Source organism: Pseudoliparis swirei, unplaced genomic scaffold (genome assembly GCF_029220125.1).
Source record: "Pseudoliparis swirei isolate HS2019 ecotype Mariana Trench unplaced genomic scaffold, NWPU_hadal_v1 hadal_73, whole genome shotgun sequence".
NCBI classification, from domain to species: domain Eukaryota; kingdom Metazoa; phylum Chordata; class Actinopteri; order Perciformes; family Liparidae; genus Pseudoliparis; species Pseudoliparis swirei.
The window spans coordinates 1,107-20,514 of NW_026613309.1; the positions used below are offsets into that span (position 1 = coordinate 1,107).

The 19,408-nt window shown below is 50.9% G+C and overlaps 1 protein-coding gene across 1 annotated transcript; it reads left to right on the forward strand.

Annotated features, from left to right (window-relative positions):
* The first annotated feature begins 211 nt into the window (after positions 1-211).
* LOC130191439 (nucleolar transcription factor 1-B-like) lies at positions 212-19,186 on the forward strand. The gene is made up of 16 exons (XM_056411093.1): positions 212-288; positions 362-537; positions 615-698; positions 775-961; positions 1,375-1,412; positions 3,776-3,973; positions 4,041-4,082; positions 4,155-4,259; positions 4,403-4,567; positions 4,641-4,769; positions 4,909-4,988; positions 5,126-5,315; positions 9,252-9,299; positions 18,184-18,321; positions 18,484-18,576; positions 18,802-19,186. The coding sequence occupies exons 1-16, from the start codon at positions 228-230 to the stop codon at positions 18,853-18,855; spliced, it is 1,788 nt and encodes a 595-aa protein (XP_056267068.1). The 5' UTR covers positions 212-227; the 3' UTR covers positions 18,856-19,186.
* Positions 19,187-19,408: the final 222 nt, after the last annotated feature.

Consider the following 19,408-nt stretch of genomic DNA (forward strand, 5'->3'; position numbering starts at 1 on the left):
TGTGTCTCTGTGTGTGTGTGTGTGTGTCTCTGTGTGTCTCTGTGTGTCTCTGTGTGTCTCTGTGTGTGTGTGTCTCTGTGTGTGTGTGTGTCTCTGTGTGTCTCTGTGTGTGTGTGTGTGTCTCTGTGTGTGTGTCTCTCTGTGTGTGTGTCTCTGTGTGTGTGTGTGTGTGTGTGTGTGTGTGTGTGTGTCTCTGTGTGTGTGTGTGTGTGTGTGTAGACTCCTGCATGATGAACGGCAGCAGCAGCGTCTCAGTGGCTCAGAGCTCCAGGATAAAAAACGAACCAGGTAACCTTTGACCTCTGTGATGCCTCTGTGACCCCCCCCCCCCCCCCGAGGCCTCACCTGTCCGTCTGTGCAGATGACTGGACGAAGGAGGACTGCCTCACCCTCCTGGAGAGGATCCGCTCTCTGCTGCCGGACGACGACGCCATGAAGTACAAAACCACGGAGTCGCACTACGACTGGGACAAGGTCGGCTTCGGCCGCTTCACCGGAGACGTCTGCCGCCACAAGTGGCACAAGGTCTCCTCCGAGGTGACGGAACCTTCTGGGTGTTCGTGGACCTCGTCGGCCACGGTGTGTTTAATGACCGCGGGGCGTTTGTGTTCCAGGTGCGTAAGTACCGCACCATGACGGAGCTCATCGCGGACGCCGTGGAGTTCGTGAGGAACCCGTACAAAGGGAAGAAGCTGAAGGTGAGCCGGACTCTACCCACACGGTGCTGGAGTCACGTGACCCACGCTGACCTTTGACCCTTTGACCTCTTGACAGACTCATCCAGATTTCCCCAAAAAGCCTCTGACTCCGTACTTCCGGTTCTTCATGGAGAAACGAGCCAAATACGCCAAGATCCACCCGGAGATGAGCAACCTGGACCTCACCAAGATCCTGTCCAAGAAGTACAAGGAGCTGCCCGACAAAAAGAAGGTCTGCACGCTGGTCCAGGATCCAGGATGGGGTTTGGGGGGCCCCAAAAAAAGGAGCTGAAGGGGCCCCGGGGAAAACCCAGGCCCAGGTCGGAAAAGAAGGCAAGTGGTCGCGGCCCCTTTGGGTTTTTTTTCCGGGGTTTAGCCCCCGGGGGGGTTTTGGGGGCCGGGTCCTTTTGTGGTTGTGGGGAGCAGAGCGAAACCCCAGGCGTGTCCCTTTAGGGAACCATTTCCGGCTTAAAAAGGCAGAAAAAGCTGGGCAGTTTGATGGGAACAAAACGTACTGAGGAAGGTAGGACCATTTTTCCCCAGAGGTTAAGACCAGGTCCAACCAGTGCTTGGGTTTACGGTCGGGTAAAAGGGTTCCGACTTTATGTTACTTGTAGAAGGGACCCTGTACTGGGGTTACTTGACACGGGTTTGCTGTGGTTTTCTTGGCCCCCAGGGACCCCGACTGTTGGGGGGTACTCCGACCCGGTTACGGTACAGGGACTCCTGACTGTGGTACTTGAGTGGACCCCTGTGTTCTTGTGCCCGGTTTGTCTGTGTGTGGTCCGGGCCCCCTGTTGTGTGTTTTGGTCTCTCCTGTTGTGTGTCTTTGTGGGGGTCCCTTCTGTGTGTACTTGTAGTCACGGGTACTCCTGTACTCAGGTGTCCGTGGTCCTTAAAAAGTCTTAAAAGTCTTAAATTGCTTTTCCTAAAAATAAGGCCTTAAAAGTCTTAAATTGTCTTAAATTCAGATTGGATTGGTCTTAAATTTTTGGGTGTCATGTCCAGGGTTTTCCTGGGTCAAAATGGGTCTCGTGCTCCCAAAATATGTTATGACCGGCTCTTTTGTGCAGGTCGGGCTGTTGAGTGATCAGCAGCTGGCACCGTCCATTCAACACCTCACAGTTGCGTATTGATCAGACAAGAAGACACGCTTATCAACTCCAGTGTTTCCCTCTAACAGGGTGAAACTTCCGCAACAATTCTCGGCTCATGACAGGCGATGTGCGCTGGCATCGAAGCTGCCGTGATGCGCCACGGGTGAGCACCGGTATTCGGGTCCTATCAATCCCTACAACGAAGCATCGGCTACTTTAGAAAACATGCAGGATGCAAGTTCAACAACGGCTTGAAAAGAACAGTGTTTCTGGTCACGGGGTGAAATGCTTCTGAAGCTGCGTTCTGTGTCGTAGCTTTCCAGCGGTGGAATCTACGTGCAGAGCAAGAAGCACAGAGACTAGCGGGCGCCTGGGCTAGCTGCTCCGCCGCTGAAAGCTGCTCGAAGCTCCTGCTCCGCCGCCCGCAACGAGACGCCAACTACAACGCTGGAGGTCACCGAGGAAATCCAGCGCCTTGCAACAAAGAGCTCATCACGAAGACCAACGCTGCAGTCGTTCTTCATTCTGTTCCACGAGACTCTGGACCAGACCACCGCGAGCAGACAGCTGGACTTCATGTGCTCTTGGTGAAATGACCACGCCCCGCCAGGATCCTGTGGAGCTCATGGGCCATGACACGCCCAGGACCTACTTCAGCACCTCAAAGTAAGTCTAATATAAATATATGTATTAACTATCCTCTTGTATATGAGTATGTGTTTCATATAGTTAAGCTTTACTGTGTCAAGTTAATAACAGCTATGCATAGGCGCACTACACATTAATTAGACTAATTAAAATAGTTTTAGAATGGTAAGTAGAGTGGTGTTTACCTGTCAATATGTCTACATAGTGTTCACTAGGCTCAAGGGATGGCTCACGTTGCTTAATTTGTAAAAATAGTATTCATTCCTATTTATCCAGTCTGACATTAATCTGAAGTGGTGGTGTCATAAGAGATGTGGTGACTGTTGTTTGGCTAATGTCTGCCTTTTTCTTTCTTTTTCCAGGAGAATGGACCAAATGTCAACTGGAAGTTTTTATATTAATACAGTTTGAAAAGGATTGTTTTCCTAGTATATTCACAAAAGCTCAGCAGTAGACATGAACCTGTGCACAAACATCCATCACATAGAGACATGAGAACTCACACTCACTCACCCACACACATACATTCTATTATGTAAATGAATTTGCATTTTAAAAGCAGCTGGAAATGTTATTTATTTTATGGATTTTTTTTGTTCAAAAGGAACTATGTTGCATGTATTTTTTAAATATATTTACTTAATTTTAGAGACATTTGTTCATGGGACTTAAATGTTCTGAAAATGTATTAATAAATATAATTTACAACAGCAATGACATTTGTGTTATCCTTTTGCATTACACCATACTGTTAATTTTGAACAGACATCAGTGTGTTTACTTTGAATTAATTAATTTAGATTAATGTATATTTCCATCGTAAATTAGGTCTTAAATTTTATTTAGACGTGGTCTTAAAAAGTCTTAAAAAGTCTTAAATTTCACTGGTTTATTCCTGTAGACACCCTGTGTACTGTATGTACTTGTAGTCACGGGTACTCTCTGTACTGTGTGTACTTGTAGTAACGGGTACTCCCTGTACTGTGTGTACTTGTAGTCACGGGTACTCCCTGTACTGTGTGTACTTGTAGTCACGGGTACTCCCTGTACTGTGTGTACTTGTAGTCACGGGTACTCCCTGTACTGTGTGTAGTCCGGGTACTCCCTGTACTGTGTGTACTTGTAGTAACGGGTACTCCCTGTACTGTGTGTACTTGTACTCCCTGTACTGTGTGTACTTGTAGTAACGGGTACTCCCTGTACTGTGTGTACTTGTAGTCACGGGTACTCCCTGTACTGTGTGTACTTGTAGTCACGGGTACTCCCTGTACTGTGTGTACTTGTAGTCACGGGTACTCCCTGTACTGTGTGTACTTGTAGTAACGGGTACTCCCTGTACTGTGTGTACTTGTAGTAACGGGTACTCCCTGTACTGTGTGTACTTGTAGTAACGGGTACTCCCTATACTGTGCGGAGCTCATGGTGAACATGAAGGACGTTCCCAGCACGGAGCGCATGGTGCTGTGCAGCCAGCGCTGGAAGCTGATGACCCAGAAGGAGAAGGACATGTTCCAGAAGCGCTGCGAGCAGGTCGGTATCGAGCCGCCGGCCCGCCGTCCTCCGGGGAGCCGCTCTCACTTCCTGTTTGTCTCTCCAGAGGAGGAAGCAGTACGACGTGGACCTGCAGAGGTTCCTGGAGGTACGCTGGTCTTCGGGGCAGAACCTCGACCGCCGGAAGCTGCGGGCGCCTGAACTGGACTTTGTGTTCCAGAGTCTTCCGGACGAGGAGCGCGACCGCGTGATGGGCGAGGAGAAACCGGGCGGGTCCAGAGGGGGCATGGCCTCCAGCCCGCACAGAGCCAAGTCTCTGGCGAAGGTCAGAGCCTTCTTCTTCTCTGGTATCCCCGATGACCCCGAACACCTCATGCTGGTTACCTGCTAACTCGGTCTATGACTTTATGATTCGGTCTGACCTGTGACCCTGACCCGTCAGCCCCCTAACCCGTGAGCCCTCCTCAGTTGGCAGCTCTTGGTCGGGAGGCGGAACCAGAGACGTGGTCACCTGCCGGACAAGCAAAGGACAGACGTGACGGGAAGAAGACGCCGAAACTTCCCGAGACGCCGAAGACCGCCGAAGAGATGTGGCAGCACAGCGTGATGGGAGACTACCTGGCCAAACACAGAGTACGTATCCTCCCGCTTCACGGTCACGGCCTCAGCGGCGCCAGTCACAGGGGGTCATGTGACTCCTCCACAGAGCGACCGCAGGAAGGCGCAGGCTGCGGTCGAGGCGGCCTGGAAGTCGATGGAGAAGAAGGAGAAGATTCCGTGGATCAAGAAGGCGGCGGAGGACCAGAAGCGTTACGAGGTTCAGTACCAACATGTGGTCAGTGAGCCACGCCCCCCCACACAGACTCCTCCCCCTTCCGCTGAGTCCACATTTAAAACGTGTACTCAAACATCTCACTCACATTAAAGAAAACCCCCGATAGGCTGAGTGTGCACTGACGCTTGGTGTCCTGCAGAGGGAGCTGCTGGACACGAGGACTCCACCTGCAGCGCAGAGGAAACCCAAGTTTGATGGAGAACCAAAGAAACCTCCAGTGTGAGTCTGAGACAGTCCTCGCAGAACAGAGACGTGACTTCGTACAGACACATGTCGGACTCTTCGCTTTAAGAGGTCTTAAAGGGCGTGAAGCTGCCTCGTAGTAAGCCCCTCCCCCTGCTGCTTCTGTCCAATAGGAGTGGGTATCAGATGTTCTCCCAGGAGTTGCTGACCAATGGCGAGCTGAACCACTTCAGCCTGAAGGAGCGCATGGTGGAGATCGGGAAGAGGTGGCACAAACTGACCCAGAGTCAGAAAGACAAGTACAAGAAGATGGTGGAGGAGCAGCAGGGAGAGTACAAGGCGGAGCTGGAGGACTGGGTGGAGGTGAGGACCACAACGTTAGGCCTTCTTGAGATGGCAGCCGATAGCGGCTCGAGAAGGAGAGGTTCTAGCCGATAACGGCTCGAGAAGGAGAGGTTCTCGCCGATAACGGCTCGTGAAGGAGAGGTTCTAGCCGATAACGGCTCGAGAAGGAGAGGTTCTAGCCGATAACGGCTCGAGAAGGAGAGGTTCTCGCCGATAGCGGCTCGAGAAGGAGAGGTTCTCGCCGATAGCGGCTCGTGAAGGAGAGGTTCTAGCCGGCAACGCTCGAGAAGGAGAGGTTCTCGCCGATAGCAACGGCTCGAGAAGGAGAGGTTCTCGCCGATAGCGGCTCGTGAAGGAGAGGTTCTAGCCGATAACGGCTCGAGAAGGAGAGGTTCTAGCCGATAACGGCTCGAGAAGGAGAGGTTCTGTACGAACGGCTCGAGAAGGAGGAGGTTCAGCCGATAACGGCTCGAAGGAGAGGTTCTAGCCGATAACGGCTCGAGAAGGAGAGGTTCTCGCCGATAACGGCTCGAGAAGGAGAGGTTCTCGCCGATAGCGGCTCGAGAAGGAGAGGTTCTCGCCGATAACGGCTCGAGAAGGAGAGGTTCTCGCCGATAGCGGCTCGTGAAGGAGAGGTTCTAGCCGATAACCGGCCTGAGAAGGAGGTTCCAGCCGACAACGGCTCGAGAAGGAGAGGTTCCCCCCGATAACGGCCCGAGAAGGAGAGGTTCTGGCCGATAACGGCTCGGAAGGAGGTTCTCGCCGATAACGGCTCGTGAAGGAGAGGTTCTGCCGATGGCGGCTCGAGAAGGAGAGGTTCTGCGACAACGGCTCGTGAAGGAGAGGTTCTGGCGATAGCGGCTCGAAGGAGAGGTTCTCGCCGATGGCGGCTCGAGAAGGAGGTTCCTGCCGACAACGGCCCGAGAAGGAGAGGTTCAGCCGAACGGCTCGTGAAGGAGGTTCTAGCCTATAACGGCTCGAAGGAGAGGTTCTGCCGACAACGGCTCGAGAAGGAGGAGGTTCTGGCCGATAACGGCTCGTGAAGGAGAGGTTCTAGCCGATAACGGCTCGTGAAGGAGAGGTTCGAGCCGATAACGGCTCGAGAAGGAGAGGTTCTCGCCGATAGCGGCTCGAGAAGGAGAGGTTCTCGCCGATAACGGCTCGTGAAGGAGAGGTTCTAGCCGATAACGGCTCGTGAAGGAGAGGTTCTAGCCTATAACGGCTCGTGAAGGAGAGGTTCTAGCCGATAACGGCTCGTGAAGGAGAGGTTCTCGCCGATAGCGGCTCGAGAAGGAGAGGTTCTAGCCGATAACGGCTCGAGAAGGAGAGGTTCTAGCCGATAACGGCTCGTGAAGGAGAGGTTCTAGCCGATAACGGCTCGTGAAGGAGAGGTTCTAGCCGATAACGGCTCGTGAAGGAGAGGTTCTAGCCGATAACGGCTCGAGAAGGAGAGGTTCTCGCCGATAACGGCTCGAGAAGGAGAGGTTCTAGCCGATAACGGCTCGTGAAGGAGAGGTTCTAGCCGATAACGGCTCGAGAAGGAGAGGTTCTAGCCGATAACGGCTCGTGAAGGAGAGGTTCTAGCCGATAACGGCTCGAGAAGGAGAGGTTCTAGCCTATAACGGCTCGAGAAGGAGAGGTTCTCGCTAGGGCTGCAACAACGAATCGATAAAATCGATAAAAATCGATTATTAAAATAGTTGGCAACGAATTTCATTATCGATTCGTTGTGTCGCGCGATTATTACGGCGCTCAATAAGTCACGGAGTGTAAACACAGTATATTTGAGCGCAGAGCGGCGCTGGGGAAACAGAGCGGAGGGAGAGACGGAACGCTGCGTTGAGAGAGCCAATCAGCGCTGAGCTGCTCCTCTGTTGATGAATCTAATTGGCTGCTGCTGCTCACATGGCGCTGGATGCGGAAGTCATTCACGTCGTCGGAGACATTCACGAGCTGAGTGCGCCCGGTGACGCCATAACCCCAGACACCAGGGCGCTACATGTCACGACGTGTGTGGCATTAACACAAGAGGATAACGTAGAAAACGTGGTTATTTATTCCGTGGCGGATAGCGGAAAATATTTTTCCATGGAGAAAGGCAACGGAGATAAGCCACGCCCACTGCTGTGGCTGCGCGTGCAGACACATTTAACTGGGCGGAGCAGCGCGAGCGCTCTGATCGCTCTTTTAATGAAGTATCGATACTAAAAATATGCTAAATCACATCGTGTTTAGCGTACGGGTACTTCATTAGCATCGCTACACCGTGCAGCGTGACAGCAGCAGATGTAGCGGACTAACATTCAAGCTAACCTAACTTCCCAAACGCTGTGGACATCTGAACGCTGATTGGCCGAGACGCGACACGTCCCATCAAAGATGTTTTATTGTGAAGAAGAGCACCACTTCACATTTTTTCCGCGTCTCACTGCAATCTCAACGGCAGCGGCCAGGTGAACAAAATAATACATCGGAACGCGTCTCTGATATTGTTCAGGGGGCGGGGCCACATGGGGACCACGGCTCAGGAGAGGAGAGCTGTCTGTCTGTGGTTCATCACCATGGTGACCAGTGAACAGGTTCATCACCATGGTGACCAGTGAACAGGTTCATCACCATGGTGACCAGTGGATCTCCAGGACCTTTCCATGACTTTAAACCAAATTTCCATGATTAAACATTTTGTGAAAACTCTGTCTATACGTGACAAAGTGAGAAGATGTAGTATTTAAACTAACAATGAGAATTCCAAAGCATACCGTATATATACCGTGTAAATTAAAATTTGAATAAAATAAATTTGCATTACTTTTCCAAATATTTTGGGATTTTATTTTTTTCAATTACTTTTCTAGGCCTGCTAATAGCCATTTAAAAATTCCATGACTTTTCCAGGTTGTCCATGACCGTACGGACCCTGTTTTGAATAAAGGGTTGAAAATTAAAGTTGTTTTGTTTTTTTATCCGATTAATCGATTAATCGATAGAATAATCAACCGATTAATCGATTATCAAAATAATTGTTAGTTGCAGCCCTAGTTCTTGCCGATAGCGGCTCGAGAAGGAGAAAGGCTGGCGGCTCGAAGCCCGAGAAGGAGAGGTTCTGGCCGATACCGTGAAGGAGAGGTTCTAGCCGATGCTCGAGAAGGAGAGGTTCTGGCCGATAACGCCTGAGAAGGAGAGGTTCTAGCCGATAACGGCTCGTGAAGGAGAGGTTCTAGCCGATAACGGCTCGTGAAGGAGAGGTTCTAGCCGATAACGGCTCGAGAAGGAGAGGTTCTAGCCGATAACGGCTCGTGAAGGAGAGGTTCTAGCCGATAACGGCTCGAGAAGGAGAGGTTCTAGCCGATAACGGCTCGAGAAGGAGGTTCTAGCCTATGAAGGAGAGGTTCTAGCCGATAACGGCTCGAGAAGGAGAGGTTCTAGCCGATAACGGCTCGTGAAGGAGAGGTTCTAGCCGATAACGGCTCGAGAAGGAGAGGTTCTCGCCGATAGCGGCTCGTGAAGGAGAGGTTCTAGCCGATAACGGCTCGTGAAGGAGAGGTTCTAGCCGATAACGGCTCGAGAAGGAGAGGTTCTCGCCGATAGCGGCTCGAGAAGGAGAGGTTCTAGCCGATAACGGCTCGAGAAGGAGAGGTTCTAGCCGATAACGGCTCGAGAAGGAGAGGTTCTAGCCGATAACGGCTCGAGAAGGAGGTTCTAGCCGATAACGGCTCGTGAAGGAGAGGTTCTAGCCTATAACGGCTCGTGAAGGAGAGGTTCTAGCCGATAACGGCTCGTGAAGGAGAGGTTCTAGCCTATAACGGCTCGTGAAGGAGAGGTTCTAGCCTATAACGGCTCGTGAAGGAGAGGTTCTAGCCGATAGCGGCTCGAGAAGGAGAAGTCGATGATGTTTCTCAACAGCAGAATAAAAGAATTCCCAAAGAAAGAAAGTGACGGTTTTCTTGTCTCCAGTCTCTGTCGTCTCAGGAACGAGCCGTTTACCAGGAGTTCTCCTCCTCGGTGAGTTCATTGCTCTCTGGTGTCTCCAGTGTGTCTCTAGTGTGTCTCTAGTGTGTCTCTAGTGTGTCTCTAGTGTCTCCAGTGTGTCTCTAGTGTGTCTCTAGTGTGTCTCCAGTGTGTCTCTAGTGTGTCTCTAGTGTCTCCAGTGTGTCTCTAGTGTGTCTCTAGTGTGTCTCCAGTGTGTCTCTAGTGTGTCTCCAGTGTGTCTCTAGTGTGTCTCCAGTGTGTCTCCAGTGTGTCTCTAGTGTGTCTCCAGTGTGTCTCCAGTGTGTCTCTAGTGTCTCCAGTGTGTCTCTAGTGTGTCTCTAGTGTGTCTCTGGTGTCTCCAGTGTGTCTCCAGTGTGTCTCCAGTGTGTCTCCAGTGTGTCTCTAGTGTGTCTCAGTGTGTCTCCAGTGTGTCTCTAGTGTGGCTCCAGTGTGTCTCCAGGGTGTCTCCAGCCTGTCTCCAGTGTGTCTCTAGTGTGTCTCCAGTGTGTCTCTAGTGTGTCTCCAGTGTGTCTCCAGTGTGTCTCTAGTGTGTCTCCAGTGTGTCTCTAGTGTGTCTCCAGTGTGTCTCCAGTGTGTCTCTAGTGTGTCTCCAGTGTGTCTCTAGTGTGTCTCTAGTGTGTCTCCAGTGTGTCTCTAGTGTGTCTAGTTGTCTCTAGTGTGTCTCTAGTGTGTCTCCAGTGTGTCTCCAGTGTGTCTCTAGTGTGTCTCTAGTGTGTCTCCAGTGTGTCTCTAGTGTGTCTCCAGTGTGTCTCCAGTGTGTCTCTAGTGTCTGTGTCTCCAGTGTGTCTCTAGTGTGTCTCTAGTGTGTCAGTGTGTCTCCAGTGTGTCTCTAGTGTGTCTCTAGTGTGTCTCTAGGTGTCTTAGTGTGTCTCCAGTGTGTCTCCAGTGTGTCTCCAGTGTGTCTCTAGTGTGTCTGTGTCTCCAGTGTGTCTCTAGTGTGTCTCCAGTGTGTCTCTAGTGTGTCTAGTGTGTCTCTGTGTGTCTCCAGTGTGTCTCCAGTGTGTCTCTAGTGTGTCTCTAGTGTGTCTCCAGTGTGTCTCCAGTGTGTCTCTAGTGTGTCTCCAGTGTGTCTCCAGTGTGTCTCCAGTGTGTCTCTAGTGTGTCTCTAGTGTGTCTCTAGTGTGTCTCCAGTGTGTCTCCAGTGTGTCTCTAGTGTGTCTCCAGTGTGTCTCTAGTGTGTCTCTAGTGTGTCTCTAGTGTGTCTCCAGTGTGTCTCTAGTGTGTCTCTAGTGTGTCTCCAGTGTGTCTCCAGTGTGTCTCCAGTGTGTCTCTAGTGTGTCTCCAGTGTGTCTCTAGTGTGTCTCTAGTGTGTCTCCAGTGTGTCTCCAGTGTGTCTCCAGTGTGTCTCCAGTGTGTCTCTAGTGTGTCTCTAGTGTGTCTCCAGTGTGTCTCTAGTGTGTCTCCAGTGTGTCTCCAGTGTGTCTCTAGTGTGTCTCCAGTGTGTCTCCAGTGTGTCTCCAGTGTGTCTCCAGTGTGTCTCCAGTGTGTCTCTAGTGTGTCTCCAGTGTGTCTCCAGTGTGTCTCTAGTGTGTCTCCAGTGTGTCTCCAGTGTGTCTCTAGTGTGTCTCCAGTGTGTCTCTAGTGTGTCTCCAGTGTGTCTCCAGTGTGTCTCTAGTGTGTCTCTAGTGTGTCTCTAGTCTCCAGTGTGTCTCCAGTGTGTCTCTAGTGTGTCTCTAGTGTGTCTCCAGTGTGTCTCTAGTGTGTCTCTAGTGTGTCTCCAGTGTGTCTCCAGTGTGTCTCTAGTGTGTCTCCAGTGTGTCTCTAGTGTCTCTAGTGTGTCTCTAGTGTGTCTCTAGTGTGTCTCCAGTGTGTCTCTAGTGTGTCTCCAGTGTGTCTCTAGTGTGTCTCCAGTGTGTCTCTAGTGTGTCTCCAGTGTGTCTCTAGTGTGTCTCTAGTGTGTCTCCAGTGTGTCTCCAGTGTGTCTCTAGTGTGTCTCCAGTGTGTCTCCAGTGTGTCTCCAGTGTGTCTCCAGTGTGTCTCTAGTGTGTCTCTAGTGTGTCTCCAGTGTGTCTCTAGTGTGTCTCCAGTGTGTCTCTAGTGTGTCTCCAGTGTGTCTCCAGTGTGTCTCTAGTGTGTCTCTAGTGTGTCTCTAGTGTGTCTCTAGTGTGTCTCCAGTGTGTCTCTAGTGTGTCTCTAGTGTGTCTCTAGTGTGTCTCCAGTGTGTCTCTAGTGTGTCTCCAGTGTGTCTCCAGTGTGTCTCCAGTGTGTCTCCAGTGTGTCTCTAGTGTGTCTCTAGTGTGTCTCCAGTGTGTCTCTAGTGTGTCTCCAGTGTGTCTCCAGTGTGTCTCTAGTGTGTCTCTAGTGTGTCTCCAGTGTGTCTCTAGTGTGTCTCCAGTGTGTCTCTAGTGTGTCTCTAGTGTGTCTCTAGTGTGTCTCTAGTGTGTCTCCAGTGTGTCTCCAGTGTGTCTCCAGTGTGTCTCTAGTGTGTCTCTAGTGTGTCTCTAGTGTGTCTCCAGTGTGTCTCTAGTGTGTCTCTAGTGTGTCTCCAGTGTGTCTCTAGTGTGTCTCCAGTGTGTCTCTAGTGTGTCTCTAGTGTGTCTCCAGTGTGTCTCTAGTGTGTCTCCAGTGTGTCTCCAGTGTGTCTCCAGTGTGTCTCTAGTGTGTCTCCAGTGTGTCTCTAGTGTGTCTCCAGTGTGTCTCCAGTGTGTCTCCAGTGTGTCTCCAGTGTGTCTCCAGTGTGTCTCCAGTGTGTCTCCAGTGTGTCTCTAGTGTGTCTCCAGTGTGTCTCTAGTGTGTCTCCAGTGTGTCTCCAGTGTGTCTCCAGTGTCTCCAGTGTGTCTCCAGTGTGTCTCTAGTGTGTCTCTAGTGTGTCTCCAGTGTGTCTCCAGTGTGTCTCCAGTGTGAGTGTGTCTCTAGTGTCTCTAGTGTGTCTCCAGTGTCTCCAGTGTGTCTCTAGTGTTCAAGTGTGTCTCAGTGTGTCTCTAGTGTGTCTCCAGTGTGTGTCTCTAGTGTGTCTCCAGTGTGTCTCTAGTGTGTCTCCAGTGTGTCTCTAGTGTGTTCCAGTGTAACCTAGTGTGTCTCCAGTGTGCTCAGTGTGTCTCTGGTGTGTCTCTAGTGTGTCTCTAGTGTGTCTCCAGTGTGTCTCTAGTGTCTCCAGTGTGTCTCCAGTGTGTCTCTAGTGTGTCTCCAGTGTGTCTCTAGTGTCTCCAGTGTGTCTCTAGTGTGTCTCTAGTGTGTCTCCAGTGTGTCTCTAGTGTGTCTCCAGTGTGTCTCCAGTGTGTCTCTAGTGTGTCTCCAGTGTGTCTCCAGTGTGTCTCTAGTGTGTCTCTAGTGTGTCTCTAGTGTCTCCAGTAGTGTCTCCAGTGTGTCTCCAGTGTTGTGTCTCAGTGTGTCTCTAGTGTCTCTAGTGTCTCCAGTGTGTCTCCAGTGTGTCTCTAGGTGTTCTAGTGTGTCTCTAGTGTGTCTCCAGTGTGTCTCCAAGTGTGTGTGTCTCCAGTGTGTTCCAGTGTGTCTCAGTGTGTCTCCAGTGTGTTCAGTGTGTCTCAGTGTGTCTCTAGTGTGTCTCCAGTGTGTCTCTAGTGTGTCTTAGTGTGTCTCCAGTGTGTCTCTAGTGTGTCTCCAGTGTGTCTCTAGTGTGTCTCTAGTGTGTCTCTAGTGTGTCTCTAGTGTGTCTCCAGTGTGTCTCTAGTGTGTCTCTAGTGTGTCTCTAGTGTGTCTCTGTGTGTCTCCAGTGTGTCTCAGTGTGTCTCCAGTGTCTCTAGTGTCTCTAGTGTGTCTCTGTGTGTCTCTAGTGTGTCTCTGTGTCTCTAGTGTGTCTCCAGTGTGTCTCTAGTGTGTCTCCAGTGTGTCTCTAGTGTGTCTCCAGTGTGTCTCTAGTGTGTCTCTAGTGTCTAGTGTGTCTCCAGTGTGAGTGTGTCTCTAGTGTCTCCAGTGTGTCTCTAGTGTGTCTAGTGTGTCTCTAGTGTGTCTCTAGTGTCTCCAGTGTGTCTCTAGTGTGTCTCTAGTGTGTCTCCAGTGTGTCTCTAGTGTGTCTCCAGTGTGTCTCCAGTGTGTCTCTAGTGTCTCCAGTGTGTCTCTAGTGTGTCTCTAGTGTGTCTCCAGTGTGTCTCTAGTGTCTCCAGTGTGTCTCCAGTGTGTCTCTAGTGTCTCAGTGTGTCTCTAGTGTGTCTCAGTGTGTCTCTAGTGTCTCCAGTGTGTCTCTAAAGTGTGTCTCCAGTGTGTCTCCAGTGTCTCCAGTGTGTCTCTAGTGTCTCCAGTGTGTCTAGTGTGTCTCTAGTGTGTTGTCTCTAGTGTGTCTCTAGTGTGTCTCCCTAGTGTGTCTCCAGTGTGTGTCTCTAGGTGTCTCTAGTGTGTCTCCAGTGTGTCTCCAGTGTGGTTTCTAGTGTGTCTCTAGTGTGTCTCAGTGTGGTCTCCAGTGTGTCTCCAGTGTTCCAGTGTGTCTCTAGTAGTGTGTCTCCAGTGTCTCCAGTGTGTCTCTAGTGTCTCCAGTGTGTCTCAGTGTGTCTCAGTGTGTCTCGTGTGTCTCTCAGTGTGTCTCTAGTGTGTCTCTAGTGTGTCTCCAGGTGTCTCTAGTGTGTCTCTAGTGTGTCTCCAGTGTGTCTCTAGTGTGTCTCCAGTGTGTCTCTAGTGTCTCTAGTGTGTTCTAGTGTGTCCTAGTGTGTCTCCAGTGTGTCTCCAGTGTCTCTAGTGTCTCCAGTGTGTCTCTAGTGTGTCTCTAGTGTCTCTAGTGTCTCTAGTGTCTCCAGTGTGTCTCTAGTGTGTCTCTAGTGTGTCTCCAGTGTGTCTCTAGTGTGTCTCTAGTGTGTCTCTAAGTGTGTCTCTAGTGTGTCTTAGTGTGTCCAGTGTGTCTCCAGTGTGTCTCTAGTGTGAGTGTGTCTCTAGTGTGTCTCAGAGTGTCTCCGTGTCTCTAGTGTGTCTCTGTGTCTCCAGTGTGTCTCAGTGTGTCTCCAGTGTGTCTCTAGTGTGTCTCGTGTGTGTTCCAGTGTGTCTCCAGTGTGTCTCCAGTGTGTCTCTAGTGTGTCTCCAGTGTGTCTCTAGTGTGTCTCCAGTGTCTAGTGTGTCTCAGTGTGTCTCCAGTGTGTCTCTAGTGTGTCTCTAGTGTGTCTCCAGTGTCAGTGTGTCTCTAGTGTGTCTCCAGTGTGTCTCTAGTGTGTCTCCAGTGTGTCTCTAGTGTGTCTCTAGTGTGTCTCTAGTGTGTCTCCAGTGTGTGTCTCCAGTGTGTCTCTAGTGTGTCTCCAGTGTGTCTCTAGTGTGTCTCTAGTGTGTCTCCAGTGTGTCTCTAGTGTGTCTCAGTGTTCCAGTGTGTCTCTAGTGTCTCTAGTGTGTCTCCAGTGTGTCTCTAGTGTGTCTCAGTGTGTCCAGTGTGTCTCAGTGTGTCTCCAGTGTCTCCAGTGTGTCTCCAGTGTGTCTCAGTGTGTCTCTAGTGTGTCTGTGTCTCCAGTGTGTCTCCAGTGTGTCTCTAGTGTGTCTCAGTGTGTCTCCAGTGTCTCTAGTGTGTCTCCAGTGTGTCTCTAGTGTGTCTCCAGTGTGTCTCCAGTGTCTCTAGTGTCTCCAGTGTGTCTCCAGTGTCTCTAGTGTGTCTCTAGTGTGTCTCCAGTGTGTCTCTAGTGTGTCTCCAGTGTGTCTCCAGTGTGTCTCTAGTGTGTCTCTAGTGTGTGTCTCCAGTGTGTCTCCAGTGTGTTCCAGTGTGTCTCTTAGTGTGTCCAGTGTTCCAGTGTGTCTCTAGTGTCTTGTGTGTCTCCAGTGTGTCTCCAGTGTGTCTCTAGTGTGTCTCCAGGTCTCTAGTGTGTCTCCAGTGTGTCTCTAGTGTGTCTCCAGTGTCCCAGTGTGTCTCTAGTGTCTCTAGTGTCTCCAGTGTGTCTCTAGTGTGTCTCCAGTGTGTCTCTAGTGTGTCTCCAGTGTCTCCAGTGTGTCTCTAGTGTGTCTCTAGTGTGTCTCCAGTGTGTTCTGTGTGTCTCTAGTGTGTCTCTAGTGTGTCTCTAGTGTGTCTCTAGTGTCTCCAGGTGTCTCTAGTGTGTTCCAGTGTCTCAGTGTGTCTCTAGTGTCTCTAGTGTGTCTCCAGGTGTCTCTAGTGTGTCTCCAGTGTGTGTCTCCAGTGTGTCTCCAGTGTGTCTCTAGTGTGTCTCCAGGGTCTCTAGTGTGTCTCTAGTGTGTCTCCAGTGTGTCTCCAGTGTGTTCTAGTGTGTCTCTAGTGTGTCTCTAGTGTCCAGTGTGTCTCCAGTGTGTCTCAGTGTGTCTCTAGTGTCTCTAGTGTCGTGTCTCCAGTGTGTCTCCAGTGTGTCTCTAGTGTCTCCAGTGTGTTCCAGTGTGGCCCCTAGTGTCTCTAGTGTCTCTAGTGTCTCAGTGTGTTCCAGTGTGTCTCTAGTGTGTTCCAGTGTGTCTCCAGTGTCTCTAGTGTCTCCAGTGTGTCTCTAGTGTGTCTCCAGTGTGTCTCTAGTGTGTCTCTAGTGTGTCTCAGTGTGTCTCCAGTGTGTCTCTAGTGTGTCTCCAGTGTGTCTCTAGTGTGTCTCTCCAGTGTGTCTCCAGTGTGTCTCTAGTGTGTCTCCAGTGTGTCTCTAGTGTGTCTCTAGTGTGTCTCCAGTGTGTCTCCATCTAGTGTGTCTCCAGTGTGTCTCTAGTGTGTCCAGTGTGTCTCTGTGTCTCCAGTGTGTCTCAGTGTGTCTCTAGTGTGTCTCCAGTGTCTCAGTGTCTGTGTGTCTCTAGTGTGTCTCCAGTGTGTCTCTAGTGTCTCTAGTGTGTCTCTAGTGTGTGTCTCCAGTGTGTCTCCAGTGTGTCTCCAGTGTCTTCCAGTGTGTCTCAGTGTGTCTCTAGTGTGTCTCTAGTGTGTCTCCAGTGTGTCTCTAGTGTGTCTCCAGTGTGTCTCAGTGTCTCAGTGTGTCTCTAGTGTGTCCCAGTGTGTCTCTAGTGTCTCTAGTGTGTCTCCAGTGTGTCTCCAGTGTGTCTCCAGGTCTCTAGTGTGTCGTCTCCAGTGTGTCTCCCTAGTGTGTCTCAGTGTGTCTCCAGTGTCTCTAGTGTGTCTCTAGCAGTGTGTCTCTAGTGTGTCTCCAGGTGTGTCTCTAGTGTTCCAGTGTGTCTCTAGTGTGTCTCTAGTGTGTCCCAGTGTGTTCCAGTGTCCCAGTGTGTCTCTAGTGTCTCCAGTGTGTCTCCAGTGCCCCAGTGTGTCTCCAGTGTGTCTCTAGTGTGTCTCCAGTGTGTCTCAGTGTCCAGTGTGTGTCTCTAGTGTGTCTATGTGTCTCCAGTGTGTTCCAGTGTGTCTCCAGTGTGTCTCTAGTGTGTCTCTAGTGTGTCTCCAGTGTGTCTCTAGTGTGTCTTCGTGTGTCTTCGTGTGTCTCCAGGTGTCTCGTGTGTCTCTAGTGTGTCTCTAGTGTGTTCCAGTGTGTCTCCAGTGTGTCTCTAGTGTCTCAGTGTGTCTCAGTGGCCCCAGTGTGTTCCAGGTGTCTCCAGTGTGTCTCCAGTGTGTCTCTAGTGTGTCTCTAGTGTGTCTCCAGTAGTGTCTCCAGTGTGTCTCTAGTGTGTCTCAGTGTCTCTAGTGTGTCTCCAGTGTCGTGTCTCTAGTGTGTCTCAGTGTGTCTCTAGTGTGTCTCCAGTGTGTCTCTAGTGTGTCTCTAGTGTGTCTCTAGTAGTGTCCAGTGTGCTCTAGTGTGCCTCCAGTGTGTCTCCAGTGTGTCTCTAGTGTGTCTCCAGTGTGTCCTGTGTGTCTGTGTGTCTCAGGTGTCTCCAGTGTTCTAGTGTGTCTCCAGTGTGTCTCTAGTGTGTCTCAGTGTGTCTCCAGTGTCTCTAGTGTGTCTCTAGTGTTCCAGTGTGTCTCTACTCCAGTGTGTCTCCAGTGTGTCTCTAGTGTGTCTCAGTGTGTCTCCAGTGTGTCTCCAGTGTGTCTCAGTGTGTCTCCAGTGTGTCTCCAGTGTGTCTCTAGTGTGTCTCTAGTGTGTCTCCAGTGTCTCTAGTGTGTCTCTAGTGTCTCCAGTGTGTCTCTAGTGTGTCTCCAGTGTGTCTAGTGTCTCCAGTGTGTCTCCAGTGTGTCTCTAGTGTCTCCAGTGTGTCTCTAGTGTGTCTCTAGTGTGTCTCCAGTGTGTCTCTAGTGTGTCTCCAGGTTCTCTAGTGTGTCTCTAGTGTGTCTCCAGTGTCTCTAGTGTGTCTCCAGTGTGTCTCCAGTGTGTCTCTAGTGTGTCTCTAGTGTGTCTCCAGTGTGTCTCTAGTGTGTCTCTAGTGTCTCCAGTGTGTCTCCAGTGTGTCTCTAGTGTGTCTCTAGTGTGTCTCCAGTGTGTCTCCAGTGTGTCTCTAGTGTGTCTCCAGTGTCTCCAGTGTGTTCCAGTGTGTCTCTAGTGTGTCTCCAGTGTGTCTCAGTGTGTCTCCAGTGTCTCTAGTGTCTCTAGTGTGTGTCTCTAGTGTGTCTCCAGTGTCTCTAGTGTGTCTCCAGTGTGTTCCAGTGTGTCTCCAGTGTGTCTCTAGTGTGTCTCTAGTGTGTCTCCAGGGTGTCTCCCCTGTGTCTCTAGTGTGTCTGTGCGTGTCAGTGTGTGTCTAGTGTGTCTCCAGTGTGTCTCTAGTGTGTCTCTAGTGTGTCTCAGTGTGTCTCCAGTGTGTCTCCAGTGTGTCTCTAGTGTGTCTCTAGTGTGTCTCCAGTGTGTCTCCAGTGTGTCTCCAGTGTGTCTCCAGTGTGTCTCCAGTGTGTCTCTAGTGTGTCTCTAGTGTGTCTAGTGTGTCTCCAGTGTGTCTCCAGTGTGTCTCCAGTGTGTCTCTAGTGTGTCTCCAGTGTGTCTCTAGTGTGTCTCGTGTGTCTCTAGTGTGTCTCTAGTGTGTCTCCATCTAGTGTGTCTCTAGTGTGTCTCTAGTGTGTCTAGTGTGTCTCCAGTGTGTCTCCAGTGTGTCTCCAGTGTGTCTCTAGTGTGTCTCCAGTGTGTCTCCAGTGTGTCTCCAGTGTGTCTCTAGATGTTGACTCACCACCTGTTGTCTCCATCAGAAACGTCGCAGCAACACTAAAGTCGGCAGCAGTCCGGCAGCTAAAGTACGAGTGACGGTGAAGGGCAAGGCGGCCGGTCCCAGGGCCGCACCGCAGCCGGTCGGGGTCGCCAAGAGGGCCATGGCGTATCGAGCCAAGGTACCTCTACAGGGGGGTGGGCTACTAGGGCTAAAGGGGAGGGGCTACTGGGTCATTTTCTTCTTATTGATGGTTAATGATCACACGGGAGACCGGCGTGGGCGTGCTGGGCCCTCTGTGCGTTCTGTCAGGCGTGTAAAGCGGCTCCTTCCTGTCCTGCAGCAGGACGTGTCCGACTCCACCGACAAGAGCGACTCATCCGACTCTGATGAAGACGACGAGACGTCAGGGAGCTCAGACAGTGACGACGACGATGTGAGTTTGTCTCTTAAGAAAGGTCGAAGAGTTGATTAATGATCGGATATCATTGATTGGATGTTACAGGCCAATCTTTCAAATGAAGGTTTGTCAGTGAACTCGTTTCCATTCCCAGATTTGAATGAAACTTCAAAGATCACTTTGAAAACACTTCAATATCTCCATGAACGATTCACGCAGCATCACCATGGTAACCGTGGTAACCAGTGTTTGTTCCCTCAGGACGATGAAGATCGGAGCTCCTCGGATGAATCCAGTGACTCGGACTCGGATTAGCGCCGCCTCCTCGCCCTCATTGGAGGACAGGCTGTGCAGGCCACGCCTCCTCACATTCTAGTTTTCTAGGCAGACCAATGAGAATGGGCAACGTCATGCTGGCCCCTCCCTCTGAAGGGGGCGTGGCCTGACGGAGTGTTTTGTTACTCATGTGTTTGTTGGTTTTTAATGTTTTTTTAGCCTATTGGCCGTTACCGCTGAGGGAGAAGCCTATTGGCTGTTACCGCTGAGGGAGGAGCCTATTGGCTGTTACAGCTGAGGGAGGAGCCAGTGTTCAGCCTCCAATCAGCTGCCCGAGAAAATTATTAACAAATAAATGCACTTTTTCTCACTTCTGTTATCAGTCCATTTTGTACCCAAACACACCGCGACATCATCACCGTGACATCATCACCGTGACATCATCAGTGTGACTTCGTCACTGTGACATCATCAGTGTGACTTCGTCACTGTGACATCATCAGTGACATCAATAAACACGACAGTTTGAGTTTCAGGTTTTATAGACATTGGATGAAGACGAGCAGAATATAAATGCTTCTTTCCCCTCGTC